The sequence below is a fragment of the Gossypium arboreum genome, chromosome 1, assembly GCF_025698485.1.
Source record: "Gossypium arboreum isolate Shixiya-1 chromosome 1, ASM2569848v2, whole genome shotgun sequence".
In the NCBI taxonomy this organism is placed as follows: domain Eukaryota; kingdom Viridiplantae; phylum Streptophyta; class Magnoliopsida; order Malvales; family Malvaceae; genus Gossypium; species Gossypium arboreum.
The window spans coordinates 6548543-6573050 of NC_069070.1; the positions used below are offsets into that span (position 1 = coordinate 6548543).

General features: G+C 32.9%; 2 protein-coding genes across 7 annotated transcripts; both read left to right on the forward strand.

Moving 5' to 3' along the window:
- The first annotated feature begins 9681 nt into the window (after nucleotides 1-9681).
- On the forward strand, nucleotides 9682-19784 carry LOC108464175 (phototropin-1). 6 transcript variants are annotated; one of them, XM_017764321.2, is made up of 24 exons: nucleotides 9682-10134; nucleotides 10223-10255; nucleotides 11139-11859; nucleotides 12211-12393; nucleotides 13671-13762; nucleotides 14364-14637; nucleotides 14722-14947; nucleotides 15038-15108; nucleotides 15285-15391; nucleotides 15531-15580; nucleotides 15742-15846; nucleotides 16073-16132; nucleotides 16222-16311; nucleotides 16415-16491; nucleotides 16605-16689; nucleotides 16893-16973; nucleotides 17158-17261; nucleotides 17422-17471; nucleotides 17563-17669; nucleotides 17770-17892; nucleotides 17989-18040; nucleotides 18362-18474; nucleotides 18793-18933; nucleotides 19511-19784. In XM_017764321.2, exons 1-24 carry the CDS (start codon nucleotides 10107-10109, stop codon nucleotides 19616-19618), a joined length of 3081 nt encoding a protein of 1026 aa, XP_017619810.1. In that variant the 5' UTR covers nucleotides 9682-10106; the 3' UTR covers nucleotides 19619-19784. The 6 variants fall into 6 exon arrangements, 5 of the variants coding, with proteins under 5 accessions (XP_017619810.1, XP_052882749.1, XP_052882755.1 ...); XR_008281409.1 differs by having other exon boundaries at nucleotides 9694-10134; nucleotides 18362-18466; XM_053026789.1 differs by lacking the exon at nucleotides 10223-10255 and having other exon boundaries at nucleotides 9686-10134.
- A 1486-nt stretch (nucleotides 19785-21270) lies between these two features.
- On the forward strand, nucleotides 21271-24223 carry LOC108461388 (BTB/POZ domain-containing protein At5g60050). Its single transcript, XM_017761227.2, has 2 exons — nucleotides 21271-22244; nucleotides 22997-24223. Exons 1-2 carry the CDS (start codon nucleotides 21660-21662, stop codon nucleotides 23948-23950), a joined length of 1539 nt encoding a protein of 512 aa, XP_017616716.2. The 5' UTR covers nucleotides 21271-21659; the 3' UTR covers nucleotides 23951-24223.
- Nucleotides 24224-24508: the final 285 nt, after the last annotated feature.

Sequence of the window (24508 nt, forward strand, 5' to 3'; positions counted from 1 at the left end):
GATTGAGCTTTAGCTGGAACTTTCTCAGTCTGTCGAACAACTTCTTCAGGTTCGCTACATGCTCTTCTTCCCCTCGGAACTTAGCAATCATATCATCGATGTAGACCTCTATTTCTTTATGCCTCATGTCATGGAATAACGTCACCATAGCCCTCTAATATGTTGCCCCAGCATTCTTTAACCCAAATGGCATCACCTTGTAGCAGAATGTTCCCCACATTGTTACGAAGGTAGTTTTTTCCATATCCTCAGGGGCCATCTTGATCTGATTATACCCCGAGAATCCGTCTATGAAAGAAAACAATGAATGTTTTACTGTGTTATCCACCAACGTATCAATGTCTGGTAAGGGAAAATTATCTTTAGGACTTGCTCGATTCAGGTCACGATAATCCACGCACATTCGAACTTTGCCGTCTTTCTTTGGCACCGGGATTATGTTAGCCACCCATTCTGGATATTTGGAGGCTTGTAGGAAACCAGCATCAAATTGCTTCTTGACTTCCTCTTTTATCTTCAACAACATCTTAGGCCTCATCCGTCTTAGCTTTTGTTGAATGGGCTTGCATTCTGGCTTTAATGGGAGCTTATGGACCGCTACATCTTCATCCAATCCTGGCATGTCCTGATATGACCATGCGAATACATCTTTGTACTCACGGAGCAAAGCTATCAAATTATGCCTGGTGCCCCCTGAAATAGAAGTCCCAATCTTCACTTGTTGCTTCCTTTCTTGGTTCCCAGTTTATTGTTTCAACAAATTCTTGATGAGGCAAAATCTGTTTATCCTCTTGTTTCACCATTCTTAGTAAGTCGGGGACGAAACATAGTCTTGACATTTTCTTCGACTTCAAATTCTCCTAAACAAACAATTTTCTCAAAATCGATTTCGGGACTCATGAATTGGGTTTGTTCATATTGTTGATATCCGAGCACCTGAAAGTTGAATGGAAAAGGAAACTATAGAGGGGCATCCAAGTATTGGAACCAACAAACGAAATGTTATGGCATGGTATGAGGCAAATGTATAGATAGGCTATGAAATGAGGAGATGATTATGAAATTAGTGATAATGCGAAATATCGTGATAAAATGCATCTTCATTGATATTCATTTAAATGATAAAGAGTGAATGCAAGCTCTTACAAAAGAATTCTATTATATCTAAGGACACAATAGAATGTTAATCTTTGAGCATTACTCTAAAGACTTATAAACTACAAGAAGGTCCTCAGCAGTCCAATTGTTCAACATAAAACCCGGAGGACAATGGCGTATCGTTGAAACATCTTTAATAGCCTCACTTCCTTTGTCAATAACATTTATACGACATTCTGAAGACCCCTTTCAATTAATAACAGCGTGCTTTGTATATTATCCTGTCCGGGGTATATCATTCCCACAGATGTAAATGTTTTTGACAAAGGAGGGTATGTTATGGGCTCCCATTCTACTTCTCGGCCCAAAGTTCTCGCAATCCTTCTCTCCTGATCTTTTTCCCACTGTTTTCTTCTTTGACGCATGTCCGGCTGGAACCCCAAACCGTATCGGGCCTTGTGGTGCCTTTGGATTTAAAGCCACGACTATTCCTTGCAAATATCTCCTAAACCTTTTCTCGCCGAGCTCCCTTCCTACTGTCGGTTTGACACCCATCCCGGTATTTCTTGACAATTTTGGCGGAATTTTGTTTCCTCGGCTGACGAATGTGGCATTGACAAATTTAAGAGATTGGAAGGAACATTCCATAGCGTCTTTACTCACTTCAATATATGGTGCGTCGGCAGAAATAGATGCTACAATGTCTTCTTCTCCCTCGACAGTGACCAAACAGCCATCCATGATAAATTTCACCTTTTGATGGAGTGATGATGGGACTGCTCCAGCAGAATGGATCCAAGGTCTTCCTAAGAGAAAATTGTATGATGGTGTAATGTCCATGACTTGAAACTTAACATCGTATATGTAGGGACCCACTTCTAGAGGGATCTCGATTTTTTCCCATAACTTCGTCTTGTTCCATCGAATGCCCTTACAGAGAATGGCAGGGCTTTAGATAGGACAAATCTATCGGCATCCTGGAAAGTGTGGCCAAAGGCATGACATTGAGTGCCGATCCATTGTCGATAAGCACGTTCGGTATTATATAGCCCTTACAACGGGTTGTGATATGCAATGCTTTCACTGAGCCTCTACCATTGGGCGGTATTTCATCATCACTAAAAGAAATGAAATTATCCGCATTCAAGTTGTTCATCCATCTATCCAGTTTTTCAACGGATACATTGTTTGCCACATAAGCTTGATTTAACACTTTCAGCAGAGCGTTCCGGTGTGGTTCTGAATTCAATAGCAGAGATAATACCGAGATTCACGCTGGCTGCTTACTCAATTGTTCTACCACATTGTACTCACTTTGCTTGATAAATTTTAAGAATTCCTGTGCTTCCTCCTCGTCCACGGATTTTTAGCTTCTTGTTTAAGCGCGCTTCATGCTCATCATCGATTCGTGCATCGGTGCTTTTCCTTTCTGCTTTCAAGTCACCGTTCTTCTTTATCTCATTGAATAACATCTTCCACTACGAGTGAAATGACCTACTTCCCGACGCTTCCAGTCATGGCTTTGGGTTTTTCATCTTCAGGTGTGACAATATTAACGTCATATTTCTATGGTAACGCTTTATTGTCCTTGTAAGGAAAGGAGACGGTACTTGATTATCATTTTGGTTTTACTGGCTCTTTCGTCGCATCGTAATAAATTACTAACAGTCGATCGGTATTATAAGGGGACTGATGATCGCTATCGAGGCGATACTTCTCTTTCATTAGTCTCTTCCCTTTTGTTAAGAACCTTAATCTCCTTATTATCCATCCGGTCTTGAAGCAACCTTTTAAATTCCTCACACGATTGAATACCGTGTCCCACAATTCCATAGAAATTGCAAAAACTTTGACCTTCTTCTCCGAGAATTCTATCGGGGTGACAAAGTAATCCTTTCTTAACCAGTACCTCCCAGATTTTCTGCAGAGGCATCCTTATTTCCGAAACACATCTTCTGACTTTCCATTCGTCCACTTTCCCCACTATGCTCACATCCCTTTTGGTATGGTTAGGGAATGGGTTCCCGATTACATTCTTGGCACTATCGAATCATAGGATACCTGCATCAATGAGTCCTTGAACTCTTCTCTTAAAGGCTAGGCAGTTTTCTGTGGAATGTCCCTGGTTTCCCGTATGGTATGCACAACTAGCGAATTGTATGTTTTAACCTCAACGGACGAGTATGGAATATGCAATGAATGAATGAATGCATAAATGAATGCATGAATGTCAAATGACTGTTAGTCATGAAAGAAATGCAAGAAATTGGTGTTAATTTCAAGATAGCCCCTATTTAGGCATTTTCTTAATCAAAAGAGTCTATTACACAACGTTTCGGTCACTCGTGTAATTGACTCCTCCATCAGAAACCCCTTTTTGGCAACCAATCTCTAATCAACACCTTCCTAACAAGATGTCTATGATGCATGATGAAAAATAGAAATACAGACAAACAACCTTGGTTAGCACAACACATATGATCAGAGAAAAATTGTGGAAAATCTAACAAATTATGCTACATGGTCCCATGGACTCGATTCCCTTGCATAGAAAGCGAAAGTGCAAAAGGTAAGAGGCGTTCCTCCCGTGCACTTATTTTGGTGACTACTAAACGGACGGAGGTTCAGCATGGCTCTAGTTGGATGGCTCGTATGGTTCACTATATGCGGTTTTGGTTCTAGATGGGTACTCAATCGTCTCTGACCGTCATCTACTAAGATTAGTCTGAGCCTCGGTCATGGCCCATCATAGGCTTACGAGATCAATTCGAGGATTACATTTACTTATGCCTATGCGGAGGGACAAGTTAACTCACGAAAGCATAAGTCATATGTAACCGAAAGTATTCACTAGCTTGTCTTGAGGAACGAGTTAACTCACGAAGGTGTAGCGTTTACTTTCACTTAACAGGACGGAGCCGGGTATAGAGCTCATGTTATGCAACAAAATGCATGTGCACGGTGTGTGGGGAGAAACTTACAAACATTTACGTTTTATTTAAAAAACTAAACCAAAACTAAAATCACAAAAATTTAAAGTTGAAAAACAGACGGATAAAACAAGTTAGAATATATATAACATGATGCAAATGCATGATTTTTTGAAAACAAAAAATTTGAGGATCACGACTAAATGTTAATTTGAACAAGGAACTTTGAAAATTTTGACAACGCGAGTTTAATTCGACTCGACTCTCAAAAAGGGTCCCCAGTGGAGTCGCCAGCTGTAGCGACGTAAAAAAAAATTTTAGTTTCGCTTGGTCGCTAATTGTGGCGATTTATTAAACATTTGAAAACCAACTTTCGATTTTATTAACAAAGGGAGTCACCACCGATCCTTTTTTATAGGTGTGATCGGGCACCTAATTATTTTAAAACAAAAAGAAGGCCAAATTTAGGTCTACGTGAAAGTCTAGAGAAAAATTGGGGTTTGGGAGTCAGTTACGTGCGAGGAAGGTATTAGCACTCTCGCGACGCCCAAAATTGATATCTCATAAACATGTGTTGACTTGATTTTCAAAAATACGAGTTCAATATAATATTTAATCGTGATCCGATTGAAAAATGAGAATTTTTAATTTTCGATTTTTTTTTAGAAAGGGTGCCCCGTTTTTTAACACAAGCCGACGAATTTCACCCAACATAGCGATGAAATCGATGGCTTAATATTAAATCGGTACATTGCCTTATTTTTGAAATTAATTAAAACATGAGAAAAAATATTCCTAAAGTGAGAAAATAAAAATAGATAAAGGACGCAAAAAAAAATGATATCATTAATGAAAAATATTAACATGGAATACTAGAATATTAGAATAACCATAATAATGATATTTACAAAATAAAAACAAATCATGTACTAATAATAAAATAGGAAAAATGATATATTTGGTAATAATAATATAAAATAATAATATGTACATAAAAATACATATATATATATGCATATAATAAAAGTATGTAATAATAATAATAATAATAATAATCTACAATAAAAGAAAATATTAGGAAACGTACATAAAAATATATACATAAAAATTTACAACAATAATATAAAATAATGATATGTGCAAATATATATATATACATATGTACATAAAATATACACTAATATAATAATAGTTATAATAATACTAGCAATAGTAATAATTTGTAATAATAATATATACACAATATGGTATTTAAAATATATATATATATATATATATATATATATATATAATAGTATTTAAGAATATATACATAAGAAATATATAACTAATGGCATTAAAAATATATACATAATATATATAAAATACCTAAAAAAGAAGGGGAAAGAAGAGAGAATGGAGGGGAAAGGAAATCCGGCCAAGGGAGGCGGTCACGGTCGATCGTCGTCGTCATGCATCGTCGTCGACCACCATGACACCGCATACAGTGGTAGAAAAAGGTAAAAAATTTTAACAATATATGTATATATAAAGAAAGAAAAACAACACAAAAAAAGAAAAAAAATTGAAAGAAGAGGAAAAAGAAAAGATGCAACCTTTTTATTGATGTTTCTTTTGTGTTCAAAATTTGAAGGGATTTTTGTGTTTTTTTTTTTCTATCTTTGTAAAATCCCCCCTCTTACATGATTTTTGAATGGCTTTTTATAGCCATCTTTTACATGATTTTCTATTATTTCTTTTTCTATTTTGTAGGTGGTGGTGGTAGACAATGGATATCAAAAATGGGAGGAAAAAAGGGGCAAGTGAGAAAGTGGCTAGGTGGCTAGGGTTTTTTGGTTTTTTTTTGGGGGTTAGGTTTTTTTTTTTTTTTGGGTTAGGTTTTTTTTTTTTTGGTTAGGTTATTTTTTTTTGGGAGGGTTTAATGGGCTTTTGAATTGGGTTTAATATTTGAGTTTTGTACTGGGTTTGGGTAGATGTACATGGGTCATGGGTTAAGGGTTTTAGTGGGTTTAGAGGTTTGATTGGGTTTTGATATAATCGGGCCTGGACAATTTGGGCTTCTACAGCTCTATTAATGTTATGTAGAAGTTAAGATGATGAAGGAGAGATTTGCCAAGCTCCTCTTAGGAGAAGGCATGTCTGAAGTTAGGAAAGAAGTGTGTACTGAACTCACCATTTCAAATGCGTTAAAAGAAGAGGGAGAAGGACAGTGGTGGGGTAGGGGTGCTAGGATTTTTATTTAATATTAATATAAAATTTAAATTTATTATTAATTTTTAAAAAATATTTATGTATTTTATATATTTCTTTGAATTTTTAGAATTGGAAATAAATTTAGAATATTTATAAATTTTGAAGGTTAATTTTTAAAATTATAATTAAATTAATATAATATATAAAAGTTGATGACTAAATTTATTATTATATTGATATTTTACCTGTGTTTAAATTGTAATTTTTTTATTTTAAATGGTTAAATTGAATTTTTTATTAATTAAATGATTATCTGTATAATTTACTGCTTTATTTTTGAGAAAAGAGTTTGATAATTTTTAAAATAATTGATTATGATGTGGATACATTCCGTCTTGATGTACACCCATAACTTAAAACCTATATTCAATTAACTTATTTGAGAAGGAAGTGACATACCTGACCTCTTTCGTTCTGTAATCTAAGAGGGATTTTGCTAGAATTAGATTACGGCAGAATTACGATATGAATAAAACTAATCACAATTGATATAAAAACATTTACAACTTTTTGCTTAAAATGGTGAAGTTAGTTCATGTGTTTTATCATATGTGTCAAGGGAGGATTTTAATATTAGATTCAAGTATTATCATATACGATTATATTGTGTGATTTTTTATCTCATTTTGTGCGTACATCGAGATAAAGTTAAAAAAATTTGAAGCAGAATTAAATTATATATTTTAACGATAGTAAAAATATAATTTTATCATTTAATACCTTATATATTAATGATTAAATCAAAATTATATCTTTTTAAGGAGATAAAGTACAATTTTACTATTATTAATTTAATTTTTTGGCGGTAGGGCCTTGCTAGTCGCCATAGATGCGCCATTGGTGCATACCATGTGTGGGTTTGGTTTAGTTGTTTTTGGTTTCCGTCCATTGTGCTTTATATTGGGTTGATTCCACATTATAGTTGGTCAGACATATCTTTATACTATAATTGTAATTGTAATCCTCTAACAAAAAGTCTTATCATATATTATTTTATACATTTTATATATAAATACAAAAAACTTTCGTAGTAATATTTTTATTTACTAAAAGAATTGACATCCGATTGACTTATGACACTAATTTAATCAAACACTTAAACATAGTATTAGTAGATGTTATTTAATTAACTTCTTGGAGTAGAATATTATGCATCCAAACTTTCTCGAATTTACTATCTTCAAGGGTCTATTAGTAATATGCAAGTCATATTAACAAATACTAATTGATTGCTCAAGTTTCGGTTTTGATTTTTTTATATGTAGATTTTTAGTTTTGTAATTTAATTTCGTATAATTTAATTTTTTATTTTATAATATCATTATTTAATTCAAATGGTTAACGATAACTATTTGAACTAATTAATAACGTTATAAAAATTAGAAGTTCAAATTACATAAAATTAAATATTAAATTTAAATTTGATAAAAAGACCAGTACCATAATTTAACCTAATTAATTTAATTATTTAAAATATATATTATAAGAGATATTTGTGACCTAATTCACTTTGTATTTTTTTTAAAAAAGAATATGTTTCTGGATATATTGATTCACAAAGAGAAGTCAATAAATTTGTTTAAGGAATTTAAGATAAAATTATAAATTTTGGAGGTAAAATTAAACATGTTGAGTTAAACTGATTTAAATTAAGTTACTATTTTAAAAAAATAAAAAATATTTTTAATCAAATATTAAAAAGACTTAATTAAATGTTTTAATTTTGTAAGAGTCTTATTATTATTAAGCTTTTGATTGAATTGGTGTCACCTTCAATTGAATTACCAATTGTTAGAAAGTTAAGGAACACCCTTTAGTAATTAAAATAAATAATATTATTTAAGGGTATTTTAGTCTTTTCATTTAAAAAATAAAATATGCATATGATGAGTTTTATTCAATTGCATTATTAAACTCTTTAATTTACCATTTAGCTAAAATTTTATTTGGATATTTTTATACATTTTAATTTTATTATGGACACTTTATTACCTCTATTAGTTGTATATCTATATTGTTATTTAAAGTCTTGGTTGAGTCAGTGTCACGAGTCAATCGAACACCAACTTAGTTAGAAAATTACAGAAATGTCCTTCCGTATTCAAAATAAGTAATATTATTTAAGGGTACTTTATCCTTTTATTTTGAAAAAATCAATAAAAACATGCATATGATGAGATTCGAACTCAAACCAATTGCATTAATAAAACTTTTAATTTATCACAGGACTAAATCATTATTTTCATATTTTTATCCATTTTAATTTTATTATGCACACTTTATTACTTCCATCAAATTATATATATTAATAATTAACAATTTAAACTTTTTTTAAAATTTTAATATCATACATATTTAATGTGTTATTGTTAATTAGTTTGAATGTATACGTTTTATAATTTATTGTATGTTATTTTTAAACAAACATTCATGTTCTATATTTGTGGTTTACACACGCATACGCGTGTGATAGGGTTTCTAGTTATTATTAATTAGTTTCGAATCATACATTTTATTTCTTATTGTATTTTTTTTATCTACTTCCTTTCATATAAGTGTAGCATCACGATTCTTAGTCTATATTTTTTGATGCAATGTTTAGAACTACCAATAACTATGTTCTCCTATATTAACAACAATATCAATATCAACTGAGATAAAACTTAATCGGTAAAATTAATTTAAAAATTAAAAGTAAAACTGTATACTTTCTAGGAAAAGAGTTTCATAAATTAATCATGGCTTCAAAAAGATATGCATGCATTCCACCCACAAAATAACCATTCCCTTTCAATCAAAATCAATATTTGAAGCAACTGTAGGCAATTTGGTTTTTATAATTAATTAATTAATTAATGTACTTTTATAGTTGAAAACAAAAAGTTAAAATGGATAAACAAAGAAAACAAAAGATAAGAAAATTAGATTCTGATAGGCTAAAAGGACCCTTCATATTTCATACTCACATTCGTTTAACTTTCAAGCTGAAAATCCCAAACACCAACCCAATTATGCCACATGTCCCTCTATGTTAGCCAATAATTTTCTAAATTTTATACCAAATTTTCCTGAATTTGAATTTGATTTAATTTAAGTAATCATAGAAAAAACAAAATTAAAAATATTCAATTTTAAAAATTTCCGAAATGACTTAAATAAATGTCGAGGAGAAATTAGCAAGAGAAAATATTTGAAGTATAATTTTAATTTAGACCTCGAATAATTAGAAATTGTTCTTGAAATGTCTATAAATAATTTTAATCTTGAGTTTTATATCCTCTTAATAATAAAAATCTAAGTGACAAATTTAAAATAATCAAAATTTTAAAACCCAAATTAACATATTCCAAGAAATTGCAATTAAGTTGAAGGACGTACCTAAATTTTTTTTTTTTATTTACAAAAAAGAAAAAAAAAGTCTTGATCGCTTTTATGATGATGATAAATCATGGAACTATACGAATTATCCTTAAAAAAAAAAAAAAAAAGCTTTTGGGTGCTTATTGGTGAGACTGAGACACCCCAAGAAAACAAAGAAAGTCCTGAAATTAGGACATGTTTCAGAAATTTGCTTCTGTTTTTTTTCTGCTGATTCCGGTTTTGCTCTATTGTTGGTTTTTTTTTTTTTGTTTTTTTTTGACAACCCATTTCCAGACTGTAAATTCCAAACACAAAGCATCACTCAAATACTCAATCAGTGAGGAAAGTGAGAGTGAGTGAGTGATTGATTTTCTTTTTCTGGGGAAAATATTTTAGATACAAGAAAACAAACACCCCCCCCTATATTATAGGGATTCATGATTGAGTTATAGGGATTCGAGCTTAATGGGCCATGTGAATTTTATGCCCAGAGGTATGGGATATCATTTTTTTTCCCTTTTGGTTGGCGTTAAAAAGTAGTTTCTCTTCCACGATCTTCTCCTAAGCTATTTGTTGTGCAGACTTCAACTTGTCATCAGCTCAGTTCACTTCAGGTAAGCTCTTTGTTTACTTAATTTACACATTTTATTATTTCGTAAGTTGCATTGATTTTCTCTTGAAATCTTCCACTTCAAAATGTTTATTTTATGATCTGAATCCAAGAGTAAGGCTCTAAAATATATGCATATCATCTTTTAAATCAATTTGCCAGAAAATCTTTCTTATCTGCTCCTAAAGTTTTACTGAAATGTTTTTTTCTTTTTCTTTTCAGGAAATTTCTATTTATATGATGATTAAGTCTTTCAACAATCGTGAAATTTAATAATTGGAAGCTACTTGAAATGAACTGAAAATCCCCTATAATATATATAGTTTGAAAAATGAGAACTTATGAAATTATGAGACTACTTTTTATCACCCTCATAATTCAGTTCCAAAAACCTCTCATAGTCCAGTTCATTTCAATGCCCCCACCACTGATATTGAAATTGAAACATTGGCATATAAGACATGGAAGGAGCCAAAAATCAACTATTTTTTAATGTATTTCCAGCTGGAAATTTATAATATTTGCATGGCTATCAATTATAATGGGTTTTCCTTCCTCTTCAATGCATGATAGAAAAGAAACTATGTAGGTATATATATTTTTGGATTAAATTATAATATTAATATTTTACTATATTCAAATTTGAGATTTAATTTGTATTTTTTAGCTTTTAATTTTCTAATGTTTTTACTATATCTAAATATATAAGTTTGTTAGCTACTGATGTGAATTTCTTGTCAATTTAGATTTATTAATAATATTAATAAAAGATAAGTATCAAATTATGTCAATTAAAATAAAGGGACCAAAATCACAATCAGACTTAGATTTTTTCATTATTTTTATTTTTTCAGTATAGTTTGTATTAACTTTGAAATTTTATGCAGAAATGGAATCAACGGAAAAATCATCCAAGCAATCAAATTTGATCCCACCATTGCCAAGGGACTCAAGGGGATCACTAGAAGTGTTTAATCCATCAACTTTCTCGACCCGACCCGTTAACCCAGCATTTCGCCCTCAACCCATTTGGGAAAACTTGATAGAGCAACGTGATAGTACCGCGGAAGAAGCTGACACTCGCACTTCCGAGCTCGAATCCAAGTCGGGTCGGGCCGAAGAAATAATAACATCATGGATGGCACTCAAGGAACCGAACGCTCCTGCTCCGTCGCCCGCCCTGTCTTCATTAGCATCATCACCGCTCGTTTGTAACATCACTGCGAGCCCGAAACCTTCGGATGAAGCCGGGGTGGCTGCAAAGAGAGCTGCGGAATGGGGGCTGGTACTGAAAACGGATAACGAAACGGGTAAACCGCAGGGAGTTGGTGTTAGGAATTCGGGCGGGGATGAGCCGAACTCCAAACCGGGTACTTCTCGTAGGAACTCGAATAATTCGGTTCGGAGCTCCGAAGAATCGGATAATGAACACAGCAAGGAGAGAGGGTTCCCTAGAGTATCGGAGGACTTAAAGGATGCATTATCAACGTTTCAACAAACGTTTGTTGTTTCGGATGCTACCAAACCCGATTACCCGATTCTTTACGCAAGTGCCGGGTTTTTCAGGATGACTGGATACACTTCTAAGGAGGTCATAGGCAGGAATTGGTAAATTACCCTTTTTATGTGAATTTACTTTTTAATTATAATTTTAATCCCTCTATTGCAAACCAACTCAAAATTTAATCCTGTCATTTTAATTCGATATATTTTGATTCTCTTACTCTTATTAATGTGCATCTTAACGCAATTAACAGAAGTTAACAATTTGGATTTATTGTTCACATTTATGAGATAAGAGGACCTAAATATGTAAAATTAAAAAAAAAAAAAAAACTAAATCCTAAATTTTGATGTAGTAACTTTCTGCTTTTACTTGATTTCTTTTAACTGTAATAACAGCCGTGGGAGGGTAAAATTGACATTTTGATGTTGTTGTTGGGTGGGTCGAGGATCCAGTCGGTTTTTACAGGGAGCGGGTACGGACCCTGAAGATGTGGCGAAGATTAGGGAAGCATTGCAGGCAGGGAGAAATTATTGTGGGAGATTGTTGAATTACAAGAAAGATGGGAAGCCTTTTTGGAATCTTCTTACAATTGCACCCATCAAGGACGAAAATGGAAAAGTATTAAAGTTCATTGGGTTAGTTTTTCATTTATTACTTTTATGTGTGTTTATTTACTATCTGATTTATATAATTGACATGAAAATTTGGACTTGATTTTAATTAATTCTATTTCCTCTCTTAATTATAAAAAATTTACAAATAATCCTTGATTTGTATTTTAATGATGTCCATATCTTACACAATTATTTAGTTTTAATGATTTTCTATAATAATTTCAAAATATATTGATCATATCTTTTATTACAAATATATTAAAATCATTTTTTATAAATTGGAAGTTACAATTTATTTTATTATATTTAATTTTAAAACTTTATATTGAATATTTCACTTTGTTTTTAGTTTACATAAATCATAAGATTTAACATATATTTACCGTCCATAATTCTAAAAAGATGCCTAAATAAAAGATTTCGCTTTCTAATTGTCATTTGCTTTTTCTAGAAAAGCTGCAAACGTATATATGGGAAGGATACATTTACACAACATAAAAACTAAATTTAATTTTTATACATTTTTCGTAACTATTTTTTTTAAATTAATTATTAATTTTCAATTTTTAACTTACATTTATAAAATAAAAATTCACTTTCCTAACTTTTACCAACTTTATTTTTTTTCCTTTTATTAAGTTACTAAAGACAATTTAATATATATTTTTATTATTTATGTTATAGTATAACATATTTATTTTTATATAATATAAATTGTATAATATATAAAAGAAAAGAACAATATATTATAAATTTGAAAGTGAATCAAATTGAGTTAGATAATACTTTGAATATTAAAACACGGGCTTTAACTCATATTCTAAAAAATACAATTTATTTTCGTAAGTCTAAGTGAAGTTACAAATCTTTTAAGAATTTTACATTCCAAGAAGAATTATTTAAATAAAAGAATATTTTAATAATTTTTAATTAAATTTGACATCTAGCTGACACGTGATATTAACTAAAATAGAATTATATAGAATAGGTGGTAACTAGGCCTAGGATAATGTTTGCTGTAAGGACATGGGCACATGAAAATTCGAAAGAACAAAGAGAAGAAAACGGAACTGGGGGCATTGTCGTTACATGTGTCTTGTGTCCCAGTGTCGCATCATATAATTGCTAAAGTAATTTTGGTGGGGGCTGGATCACATGCATTCGTTATCAATAATCACCCACAAGATTCATATTCTTTTATGGTGATCAAAAAGTGGGGCTTCTATTCTCAGCTGTCTGATTGGTGATGATATGGTTGATTTTGTTGTTTTTAATATATGATATTGGTGATGTGGCAGAATGCAAGTGGAGGTGAGCAAGCATACGGAAGGGGCCAAGGAAAAGATGACGCGACCCAATGGATTGCCCGAGTCTTTGATTCGATACGATGGTATATATATTTTGCCATATCTTTCTCTTTTTCTTTTAGATTATTAAAATGTTTAAGTTCATATAATTTATTTTAAAAATTTTGATGAGTTGGCGGCTTTTGATAGTTTATAAATAAATTTATACAACGAGTGTATGTTAATTTTTAAATTTAGTAATTATTTTTATATTAATTTTAAATTAGACAATTATTTATATATTGAGACTTGAAATTCTTTTTAAGTTAATCTATGAATTTGGTAATTTTCTCATATTGAATTTTTACTTAACAATTGTTCAAAACATAAATTTTATAGATTTCAAGAAAATATTGATAACTAACTTAGATAAAAAAAGTTCAGCTCAAATGTGTAAATAGTTGTTAAGTTTAAACCTCAAAAATAATTTAACACATTAAATATGAATTATTTTACCATGGTTTGAAACTTGAAAACATTAGGAGTGACAATATTTATATTTATTGCATTTTCAATGTACACTATCAGTAATACAAATACTTTTGATTAATACTCGGAAGATTTCAGATAATAATTCATGCATGACAACGTAATGGCATTTTTTCACTTACCAAGATATGAGCTAGTACAATGATGTTATTGCAGCCCGGCAAAAGGACATAGCTGCCGGGTCAGTCACTGAGCTGGTGGAAGCAGTGAGGAAACCTCGTTCACTCAGTGAATCATCAAATGGTCCTTTCACTAGAAAATCAGGCGGTGATGATGATGGTGAAGGAGCAGTATCCATGGGAAGGCGAAACTCAGAAAACGTACCTCCACATAGAAGGAACTCCAATGGGGGTATTCGAATGTCAATGGAACGTATCAGTGAAGTCCCAGAAAAGAAACCCAGAAAATCTAGCCGTCTTTCTTTCATGGGGTATTATAGAAAAAAAACCTATCTGTACTTTTTTTTTTTTAATGGTAGCTTTTAAAAAAAATCACTTGGTTACATGCATTCCAGGCTTATGAGGAAAAGCCAGAATACGGCTGACAGCTTTGACAATAGTCTATTGGTGGATGCTGATGAGGATGAAAGTGATTATGATGATGATGATGAGAGGCCTGACAGTGTTGATGACAAAGTTAGACAAAAGGAAATGAGGAAGGGTATTGATTTGGCCACCACACTTGAACGTATAGAGAAAAACTTTGTCATTACTGATCCAAGGTTGCCTGATAATCCCATTGTAAGCCTTTCAACTTTACCCTATATATATGTTTTAATGGTTGAGCATGCAGATTAGAAACTAATGTTTCAACTTGATCTTTATGTTCAGATCTTTGCATCTGATAGCTTCTTGGAGCTGACAGAGTACAGTCGTGAAGAAATACTGGGCAGAAACTGCAGGTATGTCTCTGAACAAGCTGGTAATTTAAAGTGTATGGAAGATGATAGCTTAAATCGTTTGAAAAGCTGGTAAAGAATGAACTTAAATCATATTCTTTTTGAAGTCAAGCTGAACATATATATATGAGTTTCAACTAAAATGGGGTTAACTTTGTGTGATGGTTAAATCCTTATAGGTTTCTACAAGGCCCTGAAACTGATCCAGCTACTGTAAGGAAGATTCGAGAGGCAATCGATAACCAGACAGAAGTAACTGTGCAGCTAATCAACTACACTAAGAGTGGTATGCTTGAACATTTTTAAATATGATGCCTAATCTTCAATATTCCAGATTCATGTCATGCATATAAGTTGTTTTCTGTATTTAAGGAGTTTATCTTCCTAGTCCTATAATTATTTTAAGATTTTTGTTCACATTTCAGGCAAGAAGTTCTGGAATCTGTTCCATCTACAGCCTATGCGTGATCAGAAGGTAAAATCCTCGAATATTTCGGAGTGGAATGTACATGTTTCATGTTGCCATATAACTCCTTTAATGTGCAGATGATCAAATTTCAGCTATATATGACTTTCTGGACTAATGAACAAAATTCTCATTGATTTTCTTGTTTCCTTTTTGGCCTCTGTTAACAGGGAGAAGTTCAGTATTTTATCGGAGTGCAGCTAGACGGCAGTGCCAAAGTCGATCCACTTCATAATAGTATTCCTGATACTGCTGCACAAGAGGGTCAACAACTGGTCTGAACTCTTACTCGTTTCTTCTTGCTTTCTAGATCCTTATGTTCTAACTTGGTTCCATTATTACCACAACTTATGATGTGCTTATTGATGCTAATCTTCCTCTTTTTATCACCAAAGTCTGTATTTCTCTTTAGGTGAATAGCTGAATTTTCTTGAGTGTTCTATCAAATATTTATAGATTTGTTGGTTTGTTATGACAAATTAGTATAATCCCTGCTTGCAGGTGAAACAAACTGCAGAAAATGTTGATGAAGCAGTGAGGGAACTTCCGGACGCCAACATGGTAAGGTTCAAAAATTGATCGTTTTCAGATGAAAACCTCTTTTGTGTTACAAGAACCTTACAAAATATTTGATATTTCACTACCTGCAGAATCCAGAAGATTTATGGATGAGTCATTCCAAGGTGGTTCACCCTAAACCTCACAGAAAGGATAGTCCCTCTTGGAAAGCTATTCAAAAGGTATTATTATTCTTTCATATATGCACACCCGAAGTATCGTTCAAAATGATCTCTTTTCCGGGACCCTAAAGCTCGATTTGCCTTAATCTGTTGTAATTTATAGGTACTTGATAGTGGAGAAAAGATAGGTCTAAAACATTTTAGGCCCGTAAAACCATTGGGATCAGGGGACACTGGCAGGTTTGTCTAATTACTCCGCTCTTCTTTTATACTTAAATTCTGCAGGATAACGAATGTATGGTCTATCATACAAATTCTTAATATCAGCTATTGTTTTTATATTTTCTTGGCAGTGTTCATTTGGTGGAACTGTGTGGCACTGGCCTGTACTTTGCGATGAAAGCTATGGATAAAGGTGTTATGCTGAATCGAAACAAGGTATCTAAAATTGCATTATTATGAGTATTAAGCTTGAAAAAAATTCCAAGATTTTCATTTGTTTGCTATCTAATGATAAGCCTGATAGTTTAAATGTTCAATGTTAGCTGTAATTTCCCAAGTTTCAATGCCCTCCATGGTCCAAGTACAATGGACATCCTTCATTTTTGCTTACGTGATGCACTTGCCTTCCATTGCTATAGGTGCATAGAGCTTGTGCAGAAAGAGAAATTCTTGATATGTTGGACCACCCTTTTCTTCCAGCATTATATGCATCATTTCAGGTTAGTCAAATAAATAGTTTGAAATATAATTTATTGATATAAATATTAGATGCTTTTTTCAATATGAAGAAACTTTACTGTCTAATTTCTTGAGCTTTTGCTTTTATAGCTGGTCTTTCATCATTTCTTGACATGATTTCTTTATATGATGACATAAAAATTCTAACTCTCAGATACTTTTCAGACCAAAACACATATTTGTTTGATTACGGATTACTGTCCTGGTGGTGAACTTTTCATGCTTTTGGATAGACAACCAACGAAGGTCATGAAGGAAGATGCAGTAAGGTAATTATCTTTTCACCATAACAAACACTACCTTAACCTTGTTTTGAAAATCTCTGATTGTCTCATAGACTCATATAACATAAACATTTCTGGGGTTTCCAGTTTATTGCCAAGTTTGTGTTGGAATGGAACTAACACTGAAAGTTCTTTATGACTGTAGATTTTATGCTGCAGAGGTGGTTGTTGCATTGGAGTACCTTCACTGTCAAGGTTGGTTAAAACTCAAATATACCAACAAATCTGATAGCATTAATTAAGTGATCGATCAATTCTTACAGTGATTATGTTTCTCTTCTTACAGGGATTATATACAGAGATTTGAAGCCTGAAAATGTTCTACTCCAGGACAATGGGCATGTAGCCTTGACCGATTTTGATTTATCTTGCTTGACGTCTTGCAAACCTCAGGTATCTAATTCTAAGCTTCGGGGTCTTCAAGAACACTGTGTTAACCATGTTTTCGAAGTTATGATAGAAAAATCCGATGAACTTGAGCTGTGTTTTATAGCTGCTGATTCCAGCTACAGATGAAAAGAAGAAACGGCAGAAAAGCCAACAGAATCCGATCTTTATGGCCGAACCAATGCGTGCATCGAACTCTTTTGTGGGAACCGAAGAGTATATTGCTCCGGTTTGTTTCTTGTCATTTCACATCAATATTTATAGTTCTTATGGAGTTGTTTTCTTCCTTATTGAATGCTCATTCTTGAACTGTTGATTATTGCAGGAAATTATCACTGGGGCAGGCCATACCAGTGCAGTAGACTGGTGGGCTCTAGGTAATTTTGTTTTCTTATAAAGCTAGTCACAATCCGAATTTGCATGTTTTTAGAAGGAAGTTTCCTACTCAGATCATGGTTAGAACATACACTAACACGAAAAGTGTAATTAAAACACGAAATACTAATGTATGAATATTTCAAACTTTATCGATATTAGGAACTTAATAAATACCTTAAAGCATGATTATGACATAACAAAACACACCAACACGAAGAAACCATGCCTTCAGTTAATACAAAATTTTGTAGTTTATAATTAAATGAAAATTCTACTTCTCTTTTCAGTTGCTCATATTGATTTTTATTGTTCTATTTCAGGCATTCTTCTATATGAAATGCTGTATGGATATACACCATTCAGGGGAAAGACACGACAGAAGACATTTGCCAATGTTCTTCAAAAAGACCTTAAATTCCCCAAAAGTATACAAGTAAAATCCTGTGTCTTCAAATCTCTCTTTTATTACTCCCTCTTCAAATACAAGTGGACTGACAAAAGATTTATATTCAAGTCTTCAGTTGACATCAGTCTCACTTCAATCTTTGGACAACCCCTACCCCTTACCGTTATATATAATCCAATATATAGGAAAAAAAAGTAATTAATTTTCAGAAATCTGGTGTTTCAGCAAGGGAGATGACTATATATAGAACTCCCACAACTGATGTGCTCTAATTTGGAGTTGAAGCAAGTATTGCTATGGCTAGGGTTAAGTATTTTTTTTTTTTTTTTGGTTGAGTGAAAACAGGTGAGTCTGCATGCAAAGCAGTTAATGTACCGCTTATTGCATAGAGATCCAAAGAACAGATTAGGTGCACGTGAAGGGGCCAATGAAATCAAGCGACATCCATTCTTTAAAGGTGTAAATTGGGCTCTCGTTCGCTGGATGGTAATTTCGTTATCCTTGCATTTAAATGAACTTTTTATAGCATAATCTAACATTATTCGATTCATAAACTTGGGTGAGTTATGTTAGTATGTGCAAGTATAGCTCTGCTAATATTGAAAGATGTTTAAAAGAAGGGTTGCATCACGTAGACTATGAAATAAGTTAAACTCGAGGGTATAATCTAAATATTTGACAATCATGATTTGAATTTATAAATTTAACTTGATTAATTCGAATATGAATTTAATTCAATCTGATTTGACCATTACTCACCAACGACTTAAATTGGTTCAATCTAAACTTAAAAATAACTTGAATAAATAATGTTGTGAACCCGAAATGATTAAACCTTAAATGACACTAACAAGTAACTAAAGACTGACAAACTCAAATGATCTGAATTCAAAACTACCCAAAACCGATCTAAAAACTATAGTACTGCCTGCCCAATTGACACACAGTGTGAAGAATAGCTATCATGTTTATTTCTTGTTTTTGATGTTTAATTGCCCCAATCCACTTTCCATATTATCATTAGATTCTTAACTGTGTTGACATTTGTTGAATGCCCTCCCAGACTCCACCTGAGCTTGAAGTTCCCATCTCTGCAACTGAATTAACTACGAAGGAAGAAGATAAAGCAATGGACCCTCAATTACAGGACTTACAAACTAATATTTTCTGAGAAGCTTGGAATGCTTTATCACTTCACCATTAGAGGCTTCTGGTTTTATAGATGTTGTGTGTTTCTCTCATGCTAGCATTATGTTGTATTCTCCTTTTTCCTTTTTTGGGATTAAAATGTAATTTTCCTGTTGATTGGTAAATAAAAATCAGTTTGTTCCTTTTAATTTCTTTATATCATCAGTACAGGTAAGGAGATTTGGGGGTTATTCTTTAGATTCTTAAAAGCACCATAATTTTCTTTGAGTGTACTGTTTTGAACACATTGTGCCCCCTTCTTTGCCCTACATCCCTGTCCTTCATGTCCCCTTATATCCCTAACAATGATCTTTATTGTGAAAGAGAATCGCAATCAAATCCACCGGGAAACAACGAATTATTTCTTCTACTCAAACAATCCAATGTTTCAATCAAATTTTATGGTTAAATTTCAATGCTTCAACTATTAATTCGGGATTAAATGATTTTACCATTGATCCAATAATAATTATTAAAAATTATAAATCGAATTAACCGTAAATCCATTCCGATTAATTTTAGGTGGAGACTCATCTTTGATTAGATGTCTCAAGTGAAATAATGGCCGACAACCTCATTCACCCTGTTTTGTTTTGTTTTTCGTTTTTCACTTTGACGTGGTATATTAAATGAGGCCATTTAAGAATTACCATGTATGCATGTATATATATAAATATTTTGTCTTAGATTGGATTGGATTATATGTGAAAATTGCAGGAAAAGGAGGATGTTGTAAAGACAAGTGTGCAACCCATTCTCTGCAAAAAGAGAAGAAGCAGCAAGGCAGAGGGGCAATCATACATATGACACAGTGACCTAAATAAAGATGACATAAAGTTTGTAAGGTAAATTCGATATTTAAAAAAGCCATTTGTTACGGTTGGACTGCAACAATACCCTTTCATTGCATAAAACCAAGGTTTGCTTTTATCACTGTATATTTAATTCCATAAAAATCAATCGTGGAAATTAACACAAAATTCAAGTGTCGTAGTTTAGTAATAGTAAAAAGAATAGATAAAAGGCAATGATAGAAGGTAACGAGAAGATTGAAGTTTCAAGAAAGACAAGTGTGATGTCTTGGTTAAGGCAAATGAATGAATGAAGTGAAGGAGGTCCCATTATCAATCACAGAAGTCACGTGTTCACACGTGTACCCAAGTAATCTCCAATCTTCTCTCTCTCTTCATTTTCCTTCCTTTCTTTTTCCCTACATTAGGTTTTATGCAATGGGAAAAAGAAAAGGTCTCCTTTTATCATCCTCAACTTTATATTTTAATACCTTTGTCAGATATTAGTAGGTCAAAATTGATAGTATTTTAGTTGTTATTATTAAAGTGATGATACATAGATTTTATTATTATTAGATCAATTAGGATTATATGAAAATTTAATTAATCATATTTAATCAATAATAAATTTATATTTATTTTAATAAATATATCATCAGTTTAATGGCAACAAGTCATAATAGTTTGAATTTGGATGAAAATAAAAGGCTAAATTATATCAAATTAAAATAGAGGATTAAATTTAAATTTTCAATATAGTATAGGGACTAAAACTATAATTAGACAGAAAAAAGGTTAATTAAGCTTCTGCATTTCCCCTTAATTAGAACACTCTTTTGCCAATGCTTTGCTACTTTACAGTGAGTGGCACACACTCTTAAATCACAGATCCAAAGCTTTCCACTTCTTGGATTCTTTCTCTCTCTCTCTACTTTCCCGAGAAAATTCAACTTCCCAGGAAAATAAAAATCCCTCTTCTTTGCAAGAAACCCCCCCCCCCCCGCCCTTCATTCCCAGGATTGCCTTCTTGGCAAGAAATCAATCGTCTTTTCTTGATTCTAAGAAAACTCAGTTTTTTTTATACACTTTTCAACAAGCTTCTTTTTTCTTTTTAACAATCAATGGTATCAAAATAGTTCCTTTTTTTCTTTCTCCCTTGAATTCAAGAAAAACCCAGTTTTTTTATAATATATTATTTATTGAAAAGTTTTTTTTTCTGGAGGGGTTAATTCAATGGCTTCAAGAGAAGTATCAACAATGATAAAACAAGGGTTTATTTCAGACCCAACACTCTCTTTATCTTTCTCTCCATCAAGAACAACTCTCTCATCAAGACCCTATTCTCCTTCCTCATCTCCTCCTCCTCCTCCTCCTCCTCCAACAACAGAGTCAGCTCGGCCGAGTCACAACAACCCGACGCTCTTCGAGATGATGTCAGAGGAAGCCCTCCGTGGGTCCAAAACCATTGAAGAATCTCGGAAAAAGACCCAACGCCGAGTTGCTAAGTTCCTAACTGAGCTCAAAGCCTATAACTTCAAGAACGGGGGGCTAGGATTAAGTGATGTTAAGCTGACCGTAGTGTCAAGAGATGGTTATAGGGTGGCAATGGATGTGCACAGGAGGGTTTTGTCTGAGAAAAGCAGGTTCTTTGCTGAAAAGTTGAGTCAAAGGAGAGAGAAAGGAGTGTCTCACACAGTGGAAATCAGTGAATGTGATGATGTTGAGGTTTATGTTGAAACTGTTGTTTTGATGTATTGTGATGATCTAAAGAAGAGGTTGATTGGTGAAAATGTTACCAAAGTCTTGGCTTTGCTTAAGGTATATAGTTACTTTTTTTAATCCTAAATTCTAATTAATTTTTTTTCTTTCACTGCAAGTTTTTCTTTTTTTAGTTCATATCTTCATGCAATGTTTAGCCAATTAGGAATTTTGGGGTTTCTTTAATGTGTAAAAAAAATCTATTTAGTTTGATTTTAGTTCATGCAAAATCCTTTGAGCGTTTGCTTGCTGCTTAAGTTTTTTTGAATCTATGGAAAAATTTTATTATAGACAGGTTTAAAATGGATGTCTGTTTTCTTGGCCAAACTTTTCCTTGAAATTGAAGCAAAAGTGAATTGTATAGTACAAAAGAAAAGAAATTTATATATACATACATAGATATATATATCACGTGCCTGACCACTTCTTAACAATGTCTAAGGCATATTTAGGTTCTTTGATCTACCAAATATTAACCACAAAAGGATCTTTGCTTTGGTTGTTATATCTGCAATATATATACACACATATGCGTACATACATAGAGAGAGAGAGTACAAAAGAAAAGCCCTGTAATTTGTATATTTCATGTGTTTGTCATGTGCCGAACCACTTAACTATGGCTAAGGCATGTTTAGGTTCTTTGATGAATCAAATATCAACCACAAGAGGATCTTTTCTTTGGCTATATCTACCACGTTGCTTATATTATTGCCATTTATGATATATATATATATATATACAAGTTTGCATTCGTTCTTATTTGTGTTGAAGTGAAGGCATTTGTAATGTTAGTGTTTGTTGTTTTGTAGGTTTCTGCAGCCATTATGTTTGATGCAGGGATTAGTTCTTGCTTGGAGTATTTGGAAGCTGTTCCGTGGTCTGAGGATGAAGAGGAAAAAGTTGTATCTCATCTCAGCCAACTTGAGCTTGATGGGTCGATGACTGAAGTTCTTCAGAGAGTATCATCTGAACCATCTACTTCTGCAAGATCGGATGGCATCCTCTTGAACCTTCTTAGTGGTGTTCTTCAAGCCAAGGATGATAAAGCTCGTCGAGAAATGAAGACCCTTTTTTCACGGTTACTTAGAGAAGATTCATTTGATGATGACAATCGGTTTGATGTCTCGAAAGACACCCTTTATCATCTCTGTCATAGATGTCTCAGTTCTCTTGTTCTCTGCTTATCTGAAGCTACGGCAATTGACAGTAGTAGGCGAGATCGAGGAGTTTTAATGGCTGAAATAGCTCGAGAAGCTGACAATTTGCAGTGGATCGTTGATATTCTAATAGAAAAGAGAATGGCAAACGACTTTGTGAAATTGTGGGCAGATCAAAGGGAACTTGCAGAGCTTCATTCAAAGATCCCTACCATGTACCGGCACGAAATCAGTAGGATCACCGCTCAACTATGTATTGCAATAGGTAGAGGAAACATCTTGGTAGGTAAAGAAAGCCGGTTCTTGCTGCTGGCGACATGGTTGGAAGCACTTTATGATGATTTTGGGTGGATGAGAAGAGCATCTAAATCGGTAGACAAGAAACTAGTAGAAGATGGATTGAGCCACACAATTCTTACGCTATCTATGAGGCAACAACAGGCTATTTTGCTGAAGTGGTTCGACCGATTTCTGAATAAAGGGGATGATTGTCCCAATATCCAGAGAGCATTTGAAGTTTGGTGGAGAAGGGCTTTCATTAGACAATACACTGATGCGGAGGATAGTTCCCAGTTGCAAATAACCGTCTGCAGCTACCCAAGTTAAACCAAAGCCGAATGGTGTATCCCCATATCAACTGATATTCTTTTTTTGTAATTTGTCATCCTTTCCTTTTATCTCCACATTTTTATTTTTGTTTTTGTTTTGTTTTCCTTTTGGACCAAATGAGAGTTTTTGTTCTTACTGAAACAACGTTTATCTTCTATTGATGGGGAAGGAGCTCCAGCTGAGGTCCTCTACTTGTAGATACACCTGTCAATTGAGCAGGTTGATTAATTTTGGGGTTATTCAATTTAGGTTTAAATTTTCAAAGTTCAATTTATTTTTGGTTTGAATTATTTGATTTAAGAGTCAAGTTTTTCGAGTTAAGTATAATTATCAACCAGATTTAATTGACAGCCTCCGACGTTAACCAATTTGGATTTAACCAACTTAATGTTGACAGATTCGATAAATTCGGTTAAAACAAATAAAAAAAAAAGTCAGTTAAATCCAATTTAATTATGTATTTTCTCAACCAACAATCTGACCGACACAAACTTAATCAAATGAGCCGATTATAACTAGTCATCAGTATCATGATTAGAAGATTGAAAAATGACT

Coding starts and splice junctions, on each gene's coding strand:
- LOC108464175 (XM_017764321.2), top strand. CDS start 10,107: ATGGGCCATGTGAATTTTATGCCCAGAG. Junction 15,392..15,530: donor AATCAACTACACTAAGAGTG/GTATGCTTGAAC, acceptor TTCACATTTCAG/GCAAGAAGTTCTGGAATCTG. Junction 17,670..17,769: donor TGACGTCTTGCAAACCTCAG/GTATCTAATTCT, acceptor TGTGTTTTATAG/CTGCTGATTCCAGCTACAGA.
- LOC108461388 (XM_017761227.2), top strand. CDS start 21,660: ATGGCTTCAAGAGAAGTATCAACAATGATAAAACAAGGGTTTATTTCA. Junction 22,245..22,996: donor AAGTCTTGGCTTTGCTTAAG/GTATATAGTTAC, acceptor GTTGTTTTGTAG/GTTTCTGCAGCCATTATGTT.